The 19,156-nt window shown below is 35.2% G+C and overlaps 1 protein-coding gene across 3 annotated transcripts in view; it reads right to left on the reverse strand.

Annotated features, from left to right (window-relative positions):
• The window catches only part of GRM5 (glutamate metabotropic receptor 5), a 447,694-nt gene that overhangs the window by 107,016 nt on the left and 321,522 nt on the right, over positions 1-19,156 (reverse strand). For all 3 annotated transcript variants that reach the window (XM_037137610.2, XM_037137609.2, XM_037137608.2), the window contains exon 3: positions 16,557-16,792. In XM_037137610.2, the coding sequence (XP_036993505.1) occupies positions 16,557-16,792 (236 nt within the window). The remainder of the gene's footprint in view (positions 1-16,556; positions 16,793-19,156) is intronic.

The following is a 19,156-nucleotide window of genomic DNA, read 5'->3' on the forward strand; positions in this document are numbered from 1 at the left end:
GTTGTGACGCTGTATGTGGGGGCGTGGTGTAAGTACAAAGTTTTAATACATTTCTAGTGATCCTTTTATAGAATCTTTACATTATAATCTTTTTTAATATCTTCATATTGACACCATAATATAAGTATTATATAAATTCTATAAGTGAAGAAGACAAGGCTAGGTAACTGACCCAAGGTTACAGAGTAAGTGAGTGGTGGAGCTGACCTGGTAGAGCTGAACTTCACGGGTCCTCCCTCCGAAGCTCTCCCACCCACTGCTGAGCCATCTGAGAGGCTAGGAGAGAATGCTGCACCTGGCAGCTCAAAAGGGATGCGTTTAGGGATTAAAAACAGGAAGAAAAATCCTTTCTCAAATATAATTACTTCCATAAAATAAATTTCTATTTGGTTATGAACATCAAAATCAGAAGTGATATAAGAGATAAAGGATTTCATTTCGTTATTTGTTGGAATTCTTTGAAGCCTTGAGAGTAAAGTCTGGCTTATGCTCAAATAAACATATGCATATAATTGCACAAATTTTAATTAAAGTATAATTAAAATGTGATAAACTTCACATACCAAAAGCGAACAACTTAAGTTTTCATATATGGATACCTTTGTGAAACCATTACAACAATCAGGATAATGAATGTGTCCATTCTGTTGTGGTTTCCCATGGATCTTTTAGTCCCTCCCATCCATAGGAAACAGCTGATGCTGTCTTTCACTGTAGATTATTTTGCATTTTCTAAAGTTTCTAAGAAAATGAGTTATGCAGCATGTACTCTTTCTTTCCCCAATTTGTCACTCAGCATAAATATTTTGAGATTTGCTACATTGTTAGGTATATCAACAGTTCACTGCTTTCTGTTGATGAGTAATCCATTGGACCTATGGCAATCCAAATTTTCTAGTGCCATCTGCTAAAAAGCCTATCTTTTCTACACTGAATTGCTTGTGCATGTTCGTCAAAATCAGTTTTCCATATACATGTGGGTATGTTTCCGAATTTCCTGTTTTGTTTTATTGATCTATTTGTCTATCTTTATGCCGATACCATGCTGTTTTGATTACTAGTTTTAGACAGTCTTGAAGATCATGTAGTGATAATACACCAAATTTATTCTTCCTTTTCAGAGTTATTTTGAGTATTCTAGGTAATTTGCATTCCATATAAATTTTAAGATTTGTTTGTCCATTTCGATTTAAAAAAGAATTCTAGGATGTTGATTGTTCTTCTTCAACTCTATAGATGAACTCTGGGAGGATCAATACTGTTAACGCTATTGAGTATTCTAGTACGTACCCACAGTATATCTCTCCATTTATTTATATCTTCAGTTTTCTGAGCAATGTTTTATAGTTTTCAGCATAAAGAGATCCTATTTATTGCCAGACTTAGCACTATTTAATATTTTAATATTATTTTAAATGGTAATATTTTAATTTTGTTTTCTAATTTTTACTACTAATATAAAATACAATAAATCTCTAACATTAATATGACATACTACAAACTTAATAAACTCACTGGAACTCTTGTACATACCATTAGATATTCTAAATAGGCAATCATGGCATTTGTTAATAAAGACGGTTTTATTCTATCATGTCAAATCTCAGTGCCTTTTATTTCTTTAGCTGATGTTATATATTTTACTGACTAAAACCTCTGGTGGTAAGAGGCAACCTTCTTGCCTGATCACAAGGGGACATCTTATTATGTGGAGGATGGTTAGTCTATACCTAGTTGGCTGAGAATTTTATGAGAAATTAATATTAGATTTTGACATATTTAACAATTTTATAAGTTTTTTAGTATAGTAGATTATGCTGATCAATTACTGAATATTAAGTCAACCTTACATTTGGGGTAAATCCTCCTTAGTCATGATATAGTATATGTTAAAAATATTATTGGGGCCTTGGCTATTATGGCTCAGTGATTGAATGCTGGCCTGTGAATCAAAAGGTTACCGGTTTGATTCCCAGTCTAGGGCACATGCCTGGGTTGTGGGCTAGGTCCCCAGTACGGGGCATACAAGAGGCAACCGCACATTTTTACTCTCCCTCTCTTTCTCTCTCTTCCCCTCTCTAAAAAATAAGTAAATAAATAAATTAAAAAATATTGTTGGGTATGATTTACTAAAACTTTCTTTAAAATATTTACATCAATGTTCATGAGGCATATTGATCTTCAATTTTCTTTACTTGTGATGTTTTGGTTTGGTTTTAATATCAGGGTAATGTTTACATCATTGACTGAATTGGGAAGTAGTCCTGCCTCTTTCGTTTTCTGGTAGATTTTATGTAAAATTTTCATCAGTTCTTCCTTAATTATTTGGTAGCAATTCACCCGTGAAACCATCTGCTCTGGAGTTTTCTTTGTGGGAAAGTGTTTAAGTACAAATTTAATTTCTTTAACAGATATTGGACTATTCAGGTTGTCTGCTTATCAGTGAACTTTGGTCATTTACACATTTCAAGAAATTTCTCCATTTCATTTAAATTGATAAATTTATTCAATAAAGTTATTTTTAAATATTTAATTTTATTCCTATCTGTAGACTCTGTGCTGATGTTACATCTCTCATTCTTTTATTTTATTTTTCTTTATTTTTTAACATTTTTTATTGATTATGGAATTACATTTGTTCTATTCCCCCCTCCGTTCCCCTCCACCCTGCACACCCCTCCCTTACCATTCCGCCCTTTAGTTCATGAACACGTATCTCAAGTTCTTTAGATTCTGTATTTCCCCTACTATTCTTACCCTCCCCACTATCTATTTTCTATCTACTGTCAATGCTACTTATTTTCTGTACCTTCTCCCCCCTTCTCCTTCTCCCACTCCCCTGTTGCTAATCCTCCACGTGATCTTCATTTCTATGGTTCACTCCTGATTTAGCTGTCCTCTTAATTTGCTTTTGTTTTAGGTGTGGTTGTTGATAACTGTGAGTTTGCTGTCCTTTCACTGTTCATCTTTTTATCTTCTTTTTCAGTGGATTTCTCAAAAGAGACCTTACAGGCAAGAAGGAGCTGGAAAGAGGTATTCCAAGTCATGAAAACCAAAGACCTACAACCAACATTGCTCTATCCAGCAAAGTTTTCATTTAGAATGGAAGAAGAGAAAAAGTGCTTCTCAAATAAGACCAAATTCAAGGAGTTCATCATCACCAAGCCCTTATTATGTGAAATGTTTAAGGAACTTACCATTCTTGATATTAGCAATTTATGTTTTCTTCCTTTTCCTGATCAATATGTTTTTTCAATTTTATTGATTTATTAAAATAACCAGACTTTACTTTCATTGTTGTTCTCTATTATGTTCCTGTTTTATATTTCATTAATTTTCATTCTGATCTATTATTTTGCTTCTTCTACTTACTTCAGGTTTAATTTTCTCTTATTTTCCAAACTTCTTAAGGTATGTCTTTAGACATTGATGTGAATTTTTCCCCCCTTTCTAATATAGTCAGTTAATGCTTTAAAATTTCCCTTAAGTGTTTTAATCCTCTGAATTAAAAGTTTTTCCATCTCGCTGCTGGGGATAGACACTGTTCCTTGTCCCATATTGGTGCCAAGAGTATTGTTGACTCTAATCCTTCAGGGTGGTTCAGTTCCAGGCTCCAAATGCATGTAGACACCAACACATAGCTGACTATTCTAGTGCAGTAATTTTAAATCTTTTTCATCTCATGGCACACATAAGCTAATGACAAAAATTCTACAGGACATCAAAAAAATGCATTCTTTGCTGATCTGACATAAAAACTTAGGTATAATTTTGATTGCTTTACACACAAGAAAATGATAATGGTAATTACCTATACTTTTGCTCCCAAACGGCTTTAAAAAAAAAATCAGGTGCCTATACTTATACAATATATAAGGATTTCTGGTACCAACAATTAACCAATCAGATGTAACATTATTATGTCCTGTGACCAATAAGATGGAACACTATTATATGACCTATATATTTATGATTCAAGACAGGTCATTCACACTGGATGGCCATTGTTGGGTTGCCTGTTGTCATTCATATATTTGACAATCTAAGGGAAAAGAGGTCAGCAGCCCTGAGAAATAGTAAGGTATTGCATGTTTTTAAAATTCTTGTGGCAATGGGTTGAAAATGCTGCTCTAGAGGGAACTTCTGTAGATCTCCAGAGTCCTCTTTTCACACAGCTTTTTCCTTTGTTCCTGAACTCTGAAAACTTCTTGGTTTCTCTGAACTCGTAATGCCATCTCCTTAACTTGGAGGGCTCGCCTCATTTATGTCCTGTATCTTGAGAATAACTGTCATTCATTGCTTGATGTTCAATGCCTTGAAACTGTGTTTTATACATTTTGTCCTGTTTTGTTCTTGTTATTTCAAGAAGGAGAGTAAATTCAGCTTCTATTAGTTTATATTTGTTGAAGGTAGGCATTTTCCCATCTGATCTTTGTCTTCCCATTCATCAGCATACTGAAGCCTTACTAGACTCTTGAGAGCTAGGTATTATTTTTAACTATTATCCCCATCTCACACACAAGAAAACTGAGACTCAGAGACACCCAGTGGTTGTAACGGGTTGAGTTTTTAACATAGATTTTTCTGGGTCTAAATTCAATGATTTTTAAAAAAAAATCCTTGCCTGAGGAAACACATCAATTTTAGAGAGGGGGGAAGGGAAGGAGAAGGAGAGGGAGAGAAACATCAATGAGAAAGTGAGAAACATTCATCCACAATCAGGCATGTGCCCTGAGACTGTAATCGGTTTACAGGATGATGCTGCAACCAGCTGAGCCACACAAGCCAGGGTAAATCCAGTGCTTTCCACATTGCATCTGTATGCCTCCAGTGGTTGATTCAGCAAGCTTGTCAGCTGTCCCTTTAGTTTATTTTAAATATCTTTAATGTATCTTGGGTTCCAATCTAGTGTCTTAAGAATTTTGGAAACTTTTCAGATTCTAATGCAAGGGCTTTCTCTTGGGCATCTCACTGAGTACTTTCTGTGGGTGGATATTCATCATGGGAAATTACACACACCACCACTTACTTTTATGGATAATCATTCCCATTTCTTAAACTCTGGAATTAAAAGAAAAAATGTGACAGATTACATTTTTTAAAAAACTTGATATGTTAGTGTCTGGGAGCTTGATCTGCCTTTGTGTTTCATTTCTTTAAAGCAGATTTTAAGATGCAGAAAAATTTTCCTTCTGGCAATGAAAAGTATCAAAATGTAAAACAATCCAAGAATTGTATTAAGTCAAACTGTCACATCAAATTCTAATTAACTTAATTCTTTGGCTGATATAAAAACGTAGAAATGGGCTTTTGTTCAGCAGATTTCACCACATACACTAGGATAATGTGATCATTTTTCCTATAATGTATAGTTATTAATATTGTTCTGGTATAGTCTTCCCTAAAGTATGGTGATAATCAGTGTTAACATAAGAAGACTGAGTTCATAGTAAAACAGAAACAAAAAGATGCTGGATAAAAGAAGGGTATTAAAACATTTTTACAACAGGATTTGTCTTTTTCTAACATATTAATGTACCTTATGACTCTAAAAAATGGATACAGAATATGATAGTCTCAATATATATACTCATGGAATCTGGATTAATTTTCTTTCCAAATTCAGTCTCAGAAATGTTAATATTGAATGAGGATGAAGAGTCTATAATCTAGGGGTTTGCTGTGGAACTTCCTTTATTTTAATTTATGATACTTTTCTTAGGGTCCAGCTACTCTTACCCAGACCATTATTTCCTCTCAATGCACTGCTCTTGGCTTTTTTAGTCATGTTTTCAGAAATGATGAAGTGTTTTTGAATCATAGCTGAATCACTAATGTGCATTTTAAATGCAAACAAGATGATAGAAAAATTGTGATGTGATGCATAAGGAAGTATCCTTTAACTAACCCGCCTCAGGTCCTCACGTGGACACCACTAGCTGGAAACCTGTCGCCACAGAAAGGGAAGAGAAGCATCTGTGAGTGGTTACATGTTGGCATCAAAATAAAGGAAGAATAGGATTTGCATTCAGTATCTGGATTGGTATGTGACAAAAAGAAGACAAAAGGCATAGGAAGTGAAATGTTAGAGAAATAGAGTTTCTCTGAGATTGGTAAATGAGGTATTAGAAAGCATGAGAATGTAAGCTCAGGGGAACTGACAACTATCTTGAGGTAGGCCTTTCACTGAACAAGATTTAGCATGTGCAAAAGCATTGGGGAACTAAATGGCATGTCACTGTAAAGGAACACAATCTGTGAAGTGGCTGGAGCACAGATTTCATGGGGTTAAGGAACAGAAGATGTAAATTCAAATGCTGAATTTAAAGAGTTTTAATTGGAGTGAAACAGTTGGTATTCCTTTTTGTAGACATTGGAGAACCAAGGAAGACTTTTAAGAATGGGGGTAACATGATGAGATTCATACTTTAGATGAACACCTTTGGGACAATTTCCAGTATAAATGGAGGAGAAAGAAGCTGGTATCAAAAGGAAGATTAAACAGGAAAATTATTCTGATACTTGAAGTGAGAGATAATGAAGTGCTAAGTCTCAGCAACAGTATAAATATTTGAACTTAGGCAGTAAGAAAAGGAGGGAACAGATGTGAACTTGTTCAGACAGTAGAATTCACAGCCTTTTAATGAGTACTATATGCGGTTCAGTTACTCCTACACCTTAGGAGACAGGGTAGATAAGTGAGTCATTTACTTAAACTGGAGATTCTAAAAGGAGGAACTTGAAGTTGGAGGCTGTGGTAATAGAAGTTACAATGAGGTTAGTTTTAGATACAAAATTTCAGGTGCCTTTAGGTCATACAGGTGAGGATGCTTGTGTGTTGTCATAAAAGGCACCTCTGGAAGTTAATATGTGTGACAAGGAGAATTCATAGAAAGGAGAAAGTAACTGAACATCAGTGGATGACTGGGTATAACTGTAAAAAAAAATGGGTCCTTAAATTGGTTAGAAAATAGACGATCATGCAGTTATTAGAAAACAGTATTAATTAAATTCCTTGTATCTTTTATTACTATGTAATTTAAATGCCAAATTGGAAAAATTAAATTATATTCCTAGTACTTTTAATTTATTATTATTAATTTAACTCTAAAATGATTGTGCAATTTAAGTAAAACTTAACCAAAATCAGGCTCACTGTTAATACTACATAAACATGGATTTTAACACTTCAGCATGGTGAAAACGCATGAGGGCTATAGTAGTATTTTGATTTAAGGTTTTAAGTGCTTAAAAACAAAACCAGAATTAACAAGAAATGACAGGCTTTATTTACACATCAAACTGCGGATTGCAAGGGGTGATGAGACTAAAGAGTGACAGAGGGACTTCTAGTGTTAGGCAGGATGAAAAAGAAAACACATGAAAATTCTTTTTCTGTATCACTTCAAAAGGCCAAAGAAATGCAAAAGTTAAAAAAAACTTAAAGAAGTGTAGCTGTATAAAAACAACAAAGAAAATGAACTAACAGATGGGAAATGTGCAAAAGTAGGCAGGTGTTACCAGCTGTTGTATTATCTGAGGGTATCTGAAGGTTCTGGACCCAGGTAATGAATGACCTAGCTTGGCCTAAAGGGAGAGACATTGGTTTCCTAGGGTTACCATAAGAAAGTCCCACAAACAAGGTGGCTTAAAACAACCAATTTATTCTCTCCTACTCCTGGATGCTAGAGGTCCAAAACCAGGGGGCAGCAGGGCCACACCTCTCCAGGGACTGTGGGCGGAATCCTTCCATGCCTCTTTCCGGCTCCTGGTGGTACCACTGTTAATCTTTGGCAGTCCTTGTCTTTCTGCTGTGTCGTTCCAGTGTCTGCCTTGTGTCATCCCATGGCAGTTTCCCTGTGTGTCTCTCTGTTATTGTGTCATTTCTCTTTGCACAAAGATATCAGTCATATTGAATTAAGATTTCATCTTCAGTACGCCCTATTCTCACCTAATTACATCCTCAATGGTGTTATTTCTAGTAGTCATATTGTGAGGTTCTGGGAAAGGACATAAATTATTGTATATAACACTGCTGGAAAAGAGAGAAATCAGGAACACTTTTCAATATTGAAATGAGCTGCTATATCTGTGTATACACTCCAGGAGCCGTAAATGCATGATAATCATTTCCCCCTCTTGATTCAGTTCCTGATTCTGGATGCTTCATGAGAGGCTCAAGATTTGGAAGAGAAAGACTGAAGGCTCCCATTGTTTTTTATCATTTGGAAGAAAAGTTCCATTTGAAGAATGGCTACTGCTCAAACTTCAGTGAGCTTTTTTTCTCAAGATACATGCCGAACTTAGAAACACTGTGGTGTAGGAGGCTGGAGAGCAAAGCTGAGAAATAGTAAAAATCTGATTGAGTTAAGTCATTCAGGGCAGGGAATATAATAACTAGACTCTCAATTAAAATCCCATGCTAATTATCCATTAAAGATATTTAACCAGAGGTTGACTGCTGCTATCTTATGCTACAAACTACCTAATCTTAATATGTTTGAACCTAGAAAAGGCAAACTAGCACTCAGGGGAATATAAAGTAAGATTCAGTCCTTATGGTGATTTTCAACTCACTGGCATAAAAGAAAATATATTGCACATGTGTCAGAAAGTATAAAATATGATCAATAGCTAAGAAAAATCAGTTAATAGAAGTAGAATGATCAAAGATCTGAATATTAGAATTAGAAAGAAAGGACATTAAAATAACTATAATGAATATGTTCAAGGAAACAAAGCATGGGATTGAAAAAAATGCATGAGGGACTTCCACCAAGATGGAGGCATAGGTGGAAACATTGTGTCTTCTCGCACAACCAAGTTTAAAAACAACAAAGTTTTAGCAACAAAAACACAGCCAAACCACAGAAAATTGAACTATACGGAAGTCTGACAACAACAAACCATTCAGCCAGACCAGTAAGAGGGACAGAGCCAGCAGCAGAGCGGGGTCAGGCAGGAAAGATCCACTGGACCAACCCGAGCGCACGAACCTGGGCATGCAGGCAGCAGAGGGTGGATCCTAGGTGTGGAGTAGTAGCGAGTGGACCCACTGAGGGCGCAAGGCAGCGGACCCACTGAGGGCTGGCCGCGGTCACACATTCCTTGGCAGATAAACCGGCAAAAGAGTGAGCAGGGAGACGGACTGCGCAGGCCCCAGTGGTGGAAAGCAGCAGAAGGGACCGCTATTGTCCCTCTCTGACCCCACCCCCACATACAGCGTCACAACCCAGGGACCTGGGTGGCCCCTCCCTAGTGAACACCTAAGGATCCGCTCCTCATATGTAACAGGCACGAACAGAGCAAGACATTATGGCTCAAGAAGAACTCAAAGCCCCAGAGCCCATAACTCTAAGCAATAAAGAAACAGCCAAACTTTCAGATGCACAGTTCAAAACACTGGTGATCAGGATACTCACAGAACTGGTTGATTTTAGTCACAAATTAGAGAAACATACGAAGGCTAAACTAATTGAAATGAAGGGAAATGCACAGGAAACCAACAGTGATGGAAAGGAAACTGGGACTCAAATCAAGGGAGTGGACCAGAAGAAAGAAAAAAATGACCAAACAGAAAAGGATGAAGAAACAAGAATTCAAAAAAAGGAGGAGAGGCTTAGAAACCTCCAGGACATCTTTAAATGTTCCAACATCCAAATTATAGGGGTATCAGAAGGGGAAGAGGAACAGCAACAAGTGGAAACTTATTTGAACAAATAATAAGGGAGAACTTCCTCAATCTGGCAAAGGAAATAGACTTCCAGGAAATCCAGGAAGCTTGGAGAGTCCCAAAGAAGTTGGACCAAAGAAGTTGAACCCAAGAAGTAACACACCAAGGCACATCATCATTACATTAGCCAAGAGTAAAACGAAGGAGAGAATCCTAGAAGCAACATGAGATAAGGGGATAGTCATCTACAAAGGAGTTCCCATTAGACTGTCAGTGGATTTCTCAAAAGAGACCTTACAGGCAAGAAGGGGCTGGAAAGAAGTATTTCAAGTCATGAAATCCAAAGATCTACAACCAAGATTGATCTATCCAGCAAAGCTTTCATTTAGAATGGAAAGGCAGATAAAGTGCTTCTTGGATAAGATCAAATTCAAGGAGTTCATCATCACCAAGCCCTTATTATATGAAATGTTAAAGGGACTTACCTAAGAAAAAGAAGATAAAAAAGTTGAACAGTGAAAGGACAGCAAACTCACAGTTGTCAACAACCACACCTAAGACAAAAGTAAACTGAGAGGACAGCTAGATCAGGAGTGAACCACAGAAATGAAGAACACATGGAGGGTTAGCAACAGGGGAGTGGGAGAAGAAAGGGGGAGAAGGTACAGAAAATAAGTAGCATAGATGGTAGGTAGAAAATAGATGGGGGGGAGGGCAAGAATAGTAGGGGAAATATAGAATCTAAAGAACTTGAGACATGTGGTCATAAACTAAAGGGGGGAATGATGGGGGAGGGGTGCGCAGGGTGGAGGGGAATGAAGGGGGAACTAGGACAACTGTAATGGCATAATCAATAACATATATTTTAAAAAAAGAAAGAAAAACAAAAAAAAGAAAAGTATGAGAAGGAGAACTTTAACATAAAATTGAAAACTGCAACAAGAATCACACTGGCACTCTGAGAGTGTAAAGCACCATATCAGGCATTAAGTACCACTTATTCTGGTTAACAGCAAACTGGACCTAGGAGAAGACATGATTAGTAAAATTGAAAACAGAGTAATAGAAAAGAGTGAAACTGAGGACACAGAAAAAAAAGATGTGAAGAGCCCAGAGAAAAACTCACATCCAGGACTCAATAAAACAATCTCACAATGGTGTAAATGGGTCCCAGAAGGAGCAAACAGAAATATGGCAGAAGGAATGAGTTAGGAAATAATTTCTGTGGATTTTTTCCAAAACTGATCTGAATCTTTAATGCACAGGTTTGGAAAGCTCTGGTAACCCTGAGAGAAAGAAATATGCAGGAGAATGCATTCCTATTATCAGCATAGTCAGCTAAAAACTAATATATATGTATAATTTAAAAGCTAAGTAAAAAGACATATTACCATCAGGAAAACAACATCAAGAATTATGGCTAACTCCCCAGTGAAATCATGGAATCTCAGAAAATAAATAGGGAGTGCTATTTTTAAAGAAAAAAAACTAAAAAATTAAAATAAAACTAAGCAAAAGAAAACCTGCCAATATAGAATGCTATACTCAGTGAGTAGATCCTTCAAAACTAAAAGTATAATAAAGTGAAATCCTCCCAGGGGAAGAGAAGCTGATGTATTTTGTCGGCAGTAGACCTACATTATAAGAGATGCTCAAGGAAATTCTTCAGGCTGAAAGACTCACAGGTAAAAGTAATGAACAGTCCTGGACACTGGTGACCGTTTTTAGCAAATACCCTGACAGAGCTCTGGAGAAGAGCTCTGTATATATATATATATATAACACATAGATGCATACAAGTAAGTTATATGGCAACAGCAAAAGAGGTATGATGGGGCAAATTAACTTAATTATAAGCAGGATTCTTGAATATAAGCAAGAAATTAACCTAGAATAGTTTGTATTACGTTAAGAATTTGTTTAGCAATTTCTACTAAAAACTCTAAATGAACTAATTATTCTAAGAGATGAAACAAAAATGTTGAGACAGGTGGTAAAATAGAATATTACAAAATTTGAATTAATCCAAAAGAAGGCAGTAAAGAAGGAGGAATAAAAAGTGAAAGAACAAATTGGACAACATAAAACAAATAGCAAATGAGAGAAATAGGAAATAGTAATAAGCCTTGTTTCAGTTGGGCAATGTTCATGATACATAGATCTAACAAAGGACTCATATCCTCTGTACATTAGGAACTCTTAAAATAGATATTCTAAAGGTAATCAATTCAAAGAAATGTGGAAGACTTGAACACTTTATGAAAAAATATGCCCAAATTTTCGATAAACATATGAAAAGAAGCTTAACCTTATAATATACAATATAAATGCCAGTCAAAATTATAATATACTACCACACACTCATAGAATGTTTAAAATAAAAAACCCCCACAAATATTGACAAGGGTGCAGAGCAGCTTAAACTGTCAGTTAAGTATGTAAATTAGTACAGCCACTTTGAAACACTGGTTGACATTAACTACTAAATCTAAACATACGCTTCGCCTATGAACTAGCAATTCCACTACTAGGTATACATATAACAGGAATTAGGATATATGTCTGCCAGGATATACATACAATAAACTTCACAAAAGCTTTATGTATAATACTTAAAACTATAAATAATTCAGTGTCTATCCATAGGAGAACTGATAAATTCTGACATGCATACAAAGGAACACTACACAGCAATAAAAAAATAAACTGCTACATGAAAAAACAGGGGTGAGTCCCACAACATTCTATTGAGGGGAATAGGCTAGACACAAACAAGTAAATAGCATAAGATTCCATTTTTATAATGCAGCAGGAGAGGGAGTACTAATGAACAATGAAAAAATTCATATTAATGAGGCATGCTATTGATTATGATTGGGCATGAAGCAACTTGCTGATGTTGCTTTGGGTGACAGTTACAGAGATGTATAAATGTAAATCTTATCAAGCTGTACACTTGAGATTTGTTTTATATATATATATATATATATAAGACTCATTTTTATATATATGTACACATATACCTATACATCTGAAATATATATATATGTTTCCATGACAACACACACATATGTACCACACATAAGTGAAAGTGTCTCCCTTAAAAATGTGTGTGTGTGGGGTGGGTCCTAAAATAATTGTGTGAAGTGCTTTTTCTTTAAATAAAAAATAACTTATCTTCATTTTAGAATGTATAGAAAGATAAAAAGAGATATTTTCAGTTTTATAATTAACAAGGAAAATAAAATTTTTCTTGTTTATTACTTATTTCTCATTTTCTATGGAGCATCTGCCACTACATCCGTTATACATTTATTTCTTTTTAAATATTTATATTACAATGTTGCAAAAGATTTTATTATAAGAAAGTCAATATTTAGATTGCTTTTTATGCCACCTTTTTTGCTTTTAACTTTGTTTATGATTTTTAACACAAAGACTTCACAATTTTTATTCAAGAAAAACTACCCCATAGTCCCAGACTATTGTCATATACTCTTATCATTTTTTTTTCCTGAGAAAATACCCCCATACAATAGTTTCTTTCATCTCTTCAGTTTTCTTTTTTCACACTTAACTTTTTTACTCATGGGGGCACGTGCTGGGGAGGGTCACATGCACACGTGTTGTGAAATAAGACTACCAACATTTTTTCTGACTTCATAGGTGTTATGGCTATTTACTGGAAGTCCTTTTGGCGTTGATGTTTTGATGGCTGTCATTTTTAGCAAGATTGTTGTTATATGGGTTTTCTTTTGTTTTCTCTCTGTTTTTGTTATTGATGTATTCATTGATACTTTAGTGAGGAATTGGAAGACACTATATAAAAGACTGTCAGCTAGGTGTTGTTATAACTCATAAATAAATCATTCTGAAGTAAAATAAATTATACTTGGAAAATTGTACTATGGTAGTATTCGTGGTTTTTTCCATTAACATTTTGTGGTTATTTGTCACATTGGTTTTCTTTCCATCTAGATAAAAAATCACTTACTTCCTTTTAATTAGTACAGAATTAATTTCTAAGAGTTGATCTATTTCCAGCATAGCTTTGTTACTTACTCAAGATTAGGAGTTTTCTGTAACATTTTGGTTACTGAGCTTTTTAATACTTTATTCTTTATAAAGCTACTGATAGGTCTTGACTGTTAGATTTAGATGTCTCTCTTAGCTATTATACTTTGCCTTCCAAGAAGCTCCTAAGAATCTATGGGTATTTCTAGTCTTTGGGTAAAGACATTTTGCTTTTGAACTATCTATTAAGTTTCAGTTACTATGAACAGTGAATAAGGTGAAGCTTTCTTGTCTGAAATAAATTATAAACTTCTAATATTTCTTATCATTCTAACTCAAAAATTGTTTTACGCACACTCCCTGATGAAAGAGTTTAAGGACATTAGTATTTAGGGAGATGCTATACATATGCAGCAGTGTTATAGATATTGATAAACTACCTGGGGTCTCTTTGCAGATGGGGATTGAGATGCTAAAAGGACATTTGAAAAAATTAGGAAATAAGGTCAAAAGTAGAGATTAATGAATATTTGAGTGTCAATTATTACAGTCTATAGTCATACACAAATAACTTTAAGACTTATTTTTACTTTTGGTATCTTTGACCTATATATTAATGATTACATACTGCAAATTTGATGGGGATATTTTAAAAATTATAATACTCTACCTTTTTAGTGGAGTATATTGCTTGAACTCTAGACAAATCTGCATTTAATTCTCAGTCTTAGTAATTAATAGCAATATGACCTTGAACAAGTTATTTTGTCTCTGTAAACCTTGGTTTTGTTAGCTTTAAAATAAGGATAATATCACTTCCCTCATGGAGAAGAATAATAGAGATATTACACATGTGTCCATGTTCATATATGAAATGACATCTGGTGTCAGCTAAGACTCCAAAGGGTGAGGGCTACTGAGTGCTTTCCAGTACTGGAGTAAGGGACACATTCAGAACAGAGAGGTCACATCAGAGTGCTCTTGGGAGGGACAGAGAGCTACAGCAACTGGATGAAAGGGAGGATTTCATAAAACATTTGTGTAGAAGTAATGTTTCCATGGAAATCAATGAATGAGCTTTTCAAGACTATATTAAATATGACCTCCAGTAGGACAAAAAAAAAGAGTAAAAGAAACAAAGAACTATTTCCAGTGGAAGACACTTCTAACAAAAAGGAGTGGGACAAGAAGAACATTAGTACAAAAGAGGGGAAAGACCAACTGAAAAAATTATCTAATCACAGTGGTTAGGGGTTGTCAGTAACTCCTCAGTAAAGAGGAACTAGAGATGAGATCAGATGTACAGGTTGCTCTTTATAACTCCTACAATGCAGCTACAGATAGGAATTTTTACATAATCATGGAATGGGAACACAGGCATAGCACCCAAATCTCAAAAGAGAAAAAAAGTCTGGGTCCTTCAGAAATTGAACTGTGAAAGATACGGTGACGGTTATAAAATTGAAATTGTGAAAATAAATCACAATGCCATTTATTCATATACATTTTTTTCATGAAAGTAAAGGATAAAAGCACAGTAAATCAATATGCATTTGAAGATTTTGGACAAGAGGCAGCAGGATATGGAAAGTGGGAGAGAAGCAAACCTAGTCTCACACTGTGCTTCTACTGTTTCCGGGTTTCGTTGACCAGGACGCTATCCACCCTCCAGCCTCTGTCTCTTCTCCTCCGCCCAAACAGGAACTGATATAAGGCTAAGTTTTTATTTTACTAAGCACTGACATTTAAAAACAAGCACAAATTATAATTTACTATCTCCACCATTTCATAAAAAATGAACTGATGCAAAAAAACATAGGACTGACATAAACTCAGAGGAAAAGGCATTAGAAGAAAACTTACTACATTATTCCTATTTTCCTCATTTTGGTGCTGGCATGTGGCAACTTTCTTGGGGAATGGCATTAGTTCATGGGCCAGGATTTCAAGCCTACTACCCCAGTATGCTCATGTGTTCCAGCATCATGGATGAAGGCACCTACATCACCAACTAAAACATTTTACTCCTGTGCAAATACATACAGGGTTCCTGGTACTCAGTGTGGGGTAAGTCAGTACCAACAAGTCCCTTACCAATTTTAACAAACAATAACCCTTTCAGGCATTGAAAATATTGGTCCTACCTAGTTATTAGAGTCAAGATTCCTTTTGGATGTGCTACAAATAATAATAACAAATATTTTGTTTAACCCTATAGCAATGACAATGTTGAACTGAAATTTTTGTTGGCATAACTATCTCCCTTAAAATACACTAAAGCCCTTGAAGACAGGAATTAGTTTTCCTTATCTTGGTGCCCTTACAACTAAAGCAATATTTTGCACTTTATAAATACTAGTTGAATGACTGAATGAATAGCTCTGTCCATGTTCTGTCTTGAAACATCATAATTATGTATAGCGCTTCCCTGCGACTATTTTGTGGTTTATTGGTGCAAGTAGAAATTGGCTCTGTTCTTCAGCCTTCACTTACTCATTCTTCGGATATGTATAAAAACCTTACTGTGTGCCTCACAATGCACTAACTAGTAAAGATAATCAAAGAGCAGTATGTAGTTGCCTCTGAGGATGCCAAGAACATCCTCCTGTGAAGCTTACATCACCCTTTTAGCATAGTGACAATTTCTTGAATGGCATAAATATAAATAGTCTAATCATTTTAAATCTCAATAGAGTAGACACTGCTCTAATATGAGAATAAAACCTGTTTATCACTATATGTAGCAATACTCAGTTTATATAAAAGCCCTCTTCTCTAACACATCACAGCAGCTATCCCCCACGACACCGTTTACTCAAATTGGAGTCTCAGACTTACTCACTTTAAATGAAACAATAAATATGCTTACTGTTGCAGGTCTTGTTGTATTTGCTGTTCTCCTGTGCAAACCCTTCCAGGCGACACTGAAAACGATGCTGCCAAAATTCTTGAAACCAAGGGTTTCGGAGGTTTGTTTCTGGCCGGAGCTTCAGATAATAATCATCAAACCACTTGACATCAGGAGACTGGAGTTTGATTGTGATTCCACCAACAGCTTCTCTCTGATATCCATCTGTTACATCATACCTGTCAGCCCATCCATCACTGTGGGGAAACAGAAAACCCTTCAGTTTAGAAAAGATATCTCCTAAGAAAATGAATCCATTGGCTTTCCTTCTGAAAAGATGTCACTAAATAGCTACTTCAGGCCACACCATGGTCCTGCATGACAACTACATAATTTCTGAGATAGCAGCTTGTTAGAATAAAAAATGTAAAACACAGTGGAAATTTTGGGTCTAAGAGTACTAGAAGGCACCAAGCCCACTTAGCTTAAATTGCAGGGAATAACCTAATGTTTTGGCAGAATTTTACTGGTTGCAAAATACAGTGTATGTCTGGAAGCTATATAATATCACCATTCAACCATTTATTGAACATTTTATAGCGAGGTCAAGGTAACTTTGAATACATTTTTTCTGTATAGTAATTATTATAATGATCACAAAATGTATTTCTAAAACATGCTTATTATTAATTTAACTGTCCCATGACACATTACCTTTCCTCCCTCCCTCCCTTCCTTCTATTTCACAAGTGAATTATAGAGAGGTTAAAAAACTTGCTATTATGAACATTCATGAGAGCCTTGAGCTGAAGTCCTTGTAGTTCATAGCCCATACATTTGTTCTTATCTCATGCTGTTTCTCTAATGCACTTAAAATACACATATGAAATTATGTTTTACAGCAGAGTTGTTGAAAGAACATCTTAACAATGTGCCATCAGACATGGTGTCAGGGTGCATACTCCTCAACATTATTATCATTTTGTACACTGATCACTCAGAGTAATCGAGGAATTGCACACTAAAAGAGTTGAAATCAGAGAGTTCATGTTATAATGGTTTGAGTATAATAGAATAAGGAAAAGTATTCTAAGCTTATTAGAAAAATACATGAGCTGCAACATTGGAAATAAAAGACATGAAATGATGTTTGTATCAAATTTAGTCATGCCTTGGGACATTCAAGGGAAAGACACTGACTTTTCCCATCCTCTCTCCCACTGGAATTTATACAACTTGTGCTATGTACCTGCTGCCACCCAGTACTGCTACCTTTTCTTTAAAGAGGAGCGGTAGCTCTTTCAGGAATGATAGAGTCAAGGGAAAATTTAACAATGAAAAAATAACCCCAAACAATGAAGAGAAGGGATATGGAACGAGTTGAGTGGAAGAATAGAATGCCTCTAGAATGCCTTGTTGGAGTGTTTGGAGTTGGGTTAAGGGGAGTGGGCACTGGGGAAAAGATGAAGGAAAGGATTTATATTAACAATCATTGTTTATTGACATTCAGATATTTATGTTTATTGGAATGTTAATTTCTTTTTATCATTGTTCAAATGCATTTTGTCTTTATATTTTATTTTTGTAGGCAGAGAGCATGTTCCTATATTTTACATATAAAATCCATGCCAGCAGAAGTATTATGTAAGTAATTAACATAACTGCAAAAGGATTTCCTGTTTTTCAGCATCAACTTTCCATATCAACTCTGACTTAAAAATTGATAGTGAGAGTTGTTCCGAAGATACTATAGGGACTTGAAACGACTTGAGATATTTCCTAAGGCCTCAGTGGGTGGAAGAGGAGAAAAAAAAGCAAAATAAACTATTTCTTCCTCTAAGTCCTCCTTGACAAGAAGGTATTTTATTCAAATTTATCTATGGTGAAATTTCAAAAACTTTTGTGGCAGATCTGGAAAAAAAAGAATGCAATATGTTTTGTTCCAGTGTTGAATTTTGTTACTTCACACATCTTCCCTCAAGATTCTTATTTTCAGCTACAGAAGCTTTATTTAAAGCTGACAAGTTGAAATGAAGTAGGCTTGTTTGCTTCATTTTGTCCCTCTGTTTTGGAGGGTTTATTATATCCCTGGTATGAGAGTGTGGGTCTCTTGGCATTTGAGGAGAAGCATAGCATACTTTGAATGGGACAGGAAGCTTTGCTTGTCAAGCACCCACTGTCAGAGGAAGAGAACATTTAAATTGCTTCTTCTGTTATCACTAGTTTGCTTTCATGTAATGTTATGATTATGAATATTACATAAGAAATGTAAGATTATAATGGGTCCAATTTACTGTTCACAATGAATTCATTGAGTTTAATGGGGATTTTAAAAGCCAGTCTTCATAAACTTTTTGGAGGTTATATTTCCATTAAAAAGTGTCAGAGGCAAATTGTGTTAATTTATTCATCTTTCATCATGTTCTTTAGCTTTTTAAAAAAAAGTATAAATCTATTTTCTGTACTTAAAACTTTAAGCAGAGATTATATTTTATTAGGAGCCTATAAGTTAGAGTTGTGAATTTAAAATAACTTTGGTTCATGTATTTTCATTCAACAGCAAAATAAAAACCAGAGAGGATTTGTGCATAAATGGAAAATTCCAATATGTATGTGACAAA

This window comes from Artibeus jamaicensis, unplaced genomic scaffold, assembly GCF_021234435.1.
Source record: "Artibeus jamaicensis isolate MK-2021 breed Jamaican fruit bat unplaced genomic scaffold, CSHL_Jam_final contig_64, whole genome shotgun sequence".
Taxonomy (NCBI): Eukaryota; Metazoa; Chordata; class Mammalia; order Chiroptera; family Phyllostomidae; genus Artibeus; species Artibeus jamaicensis.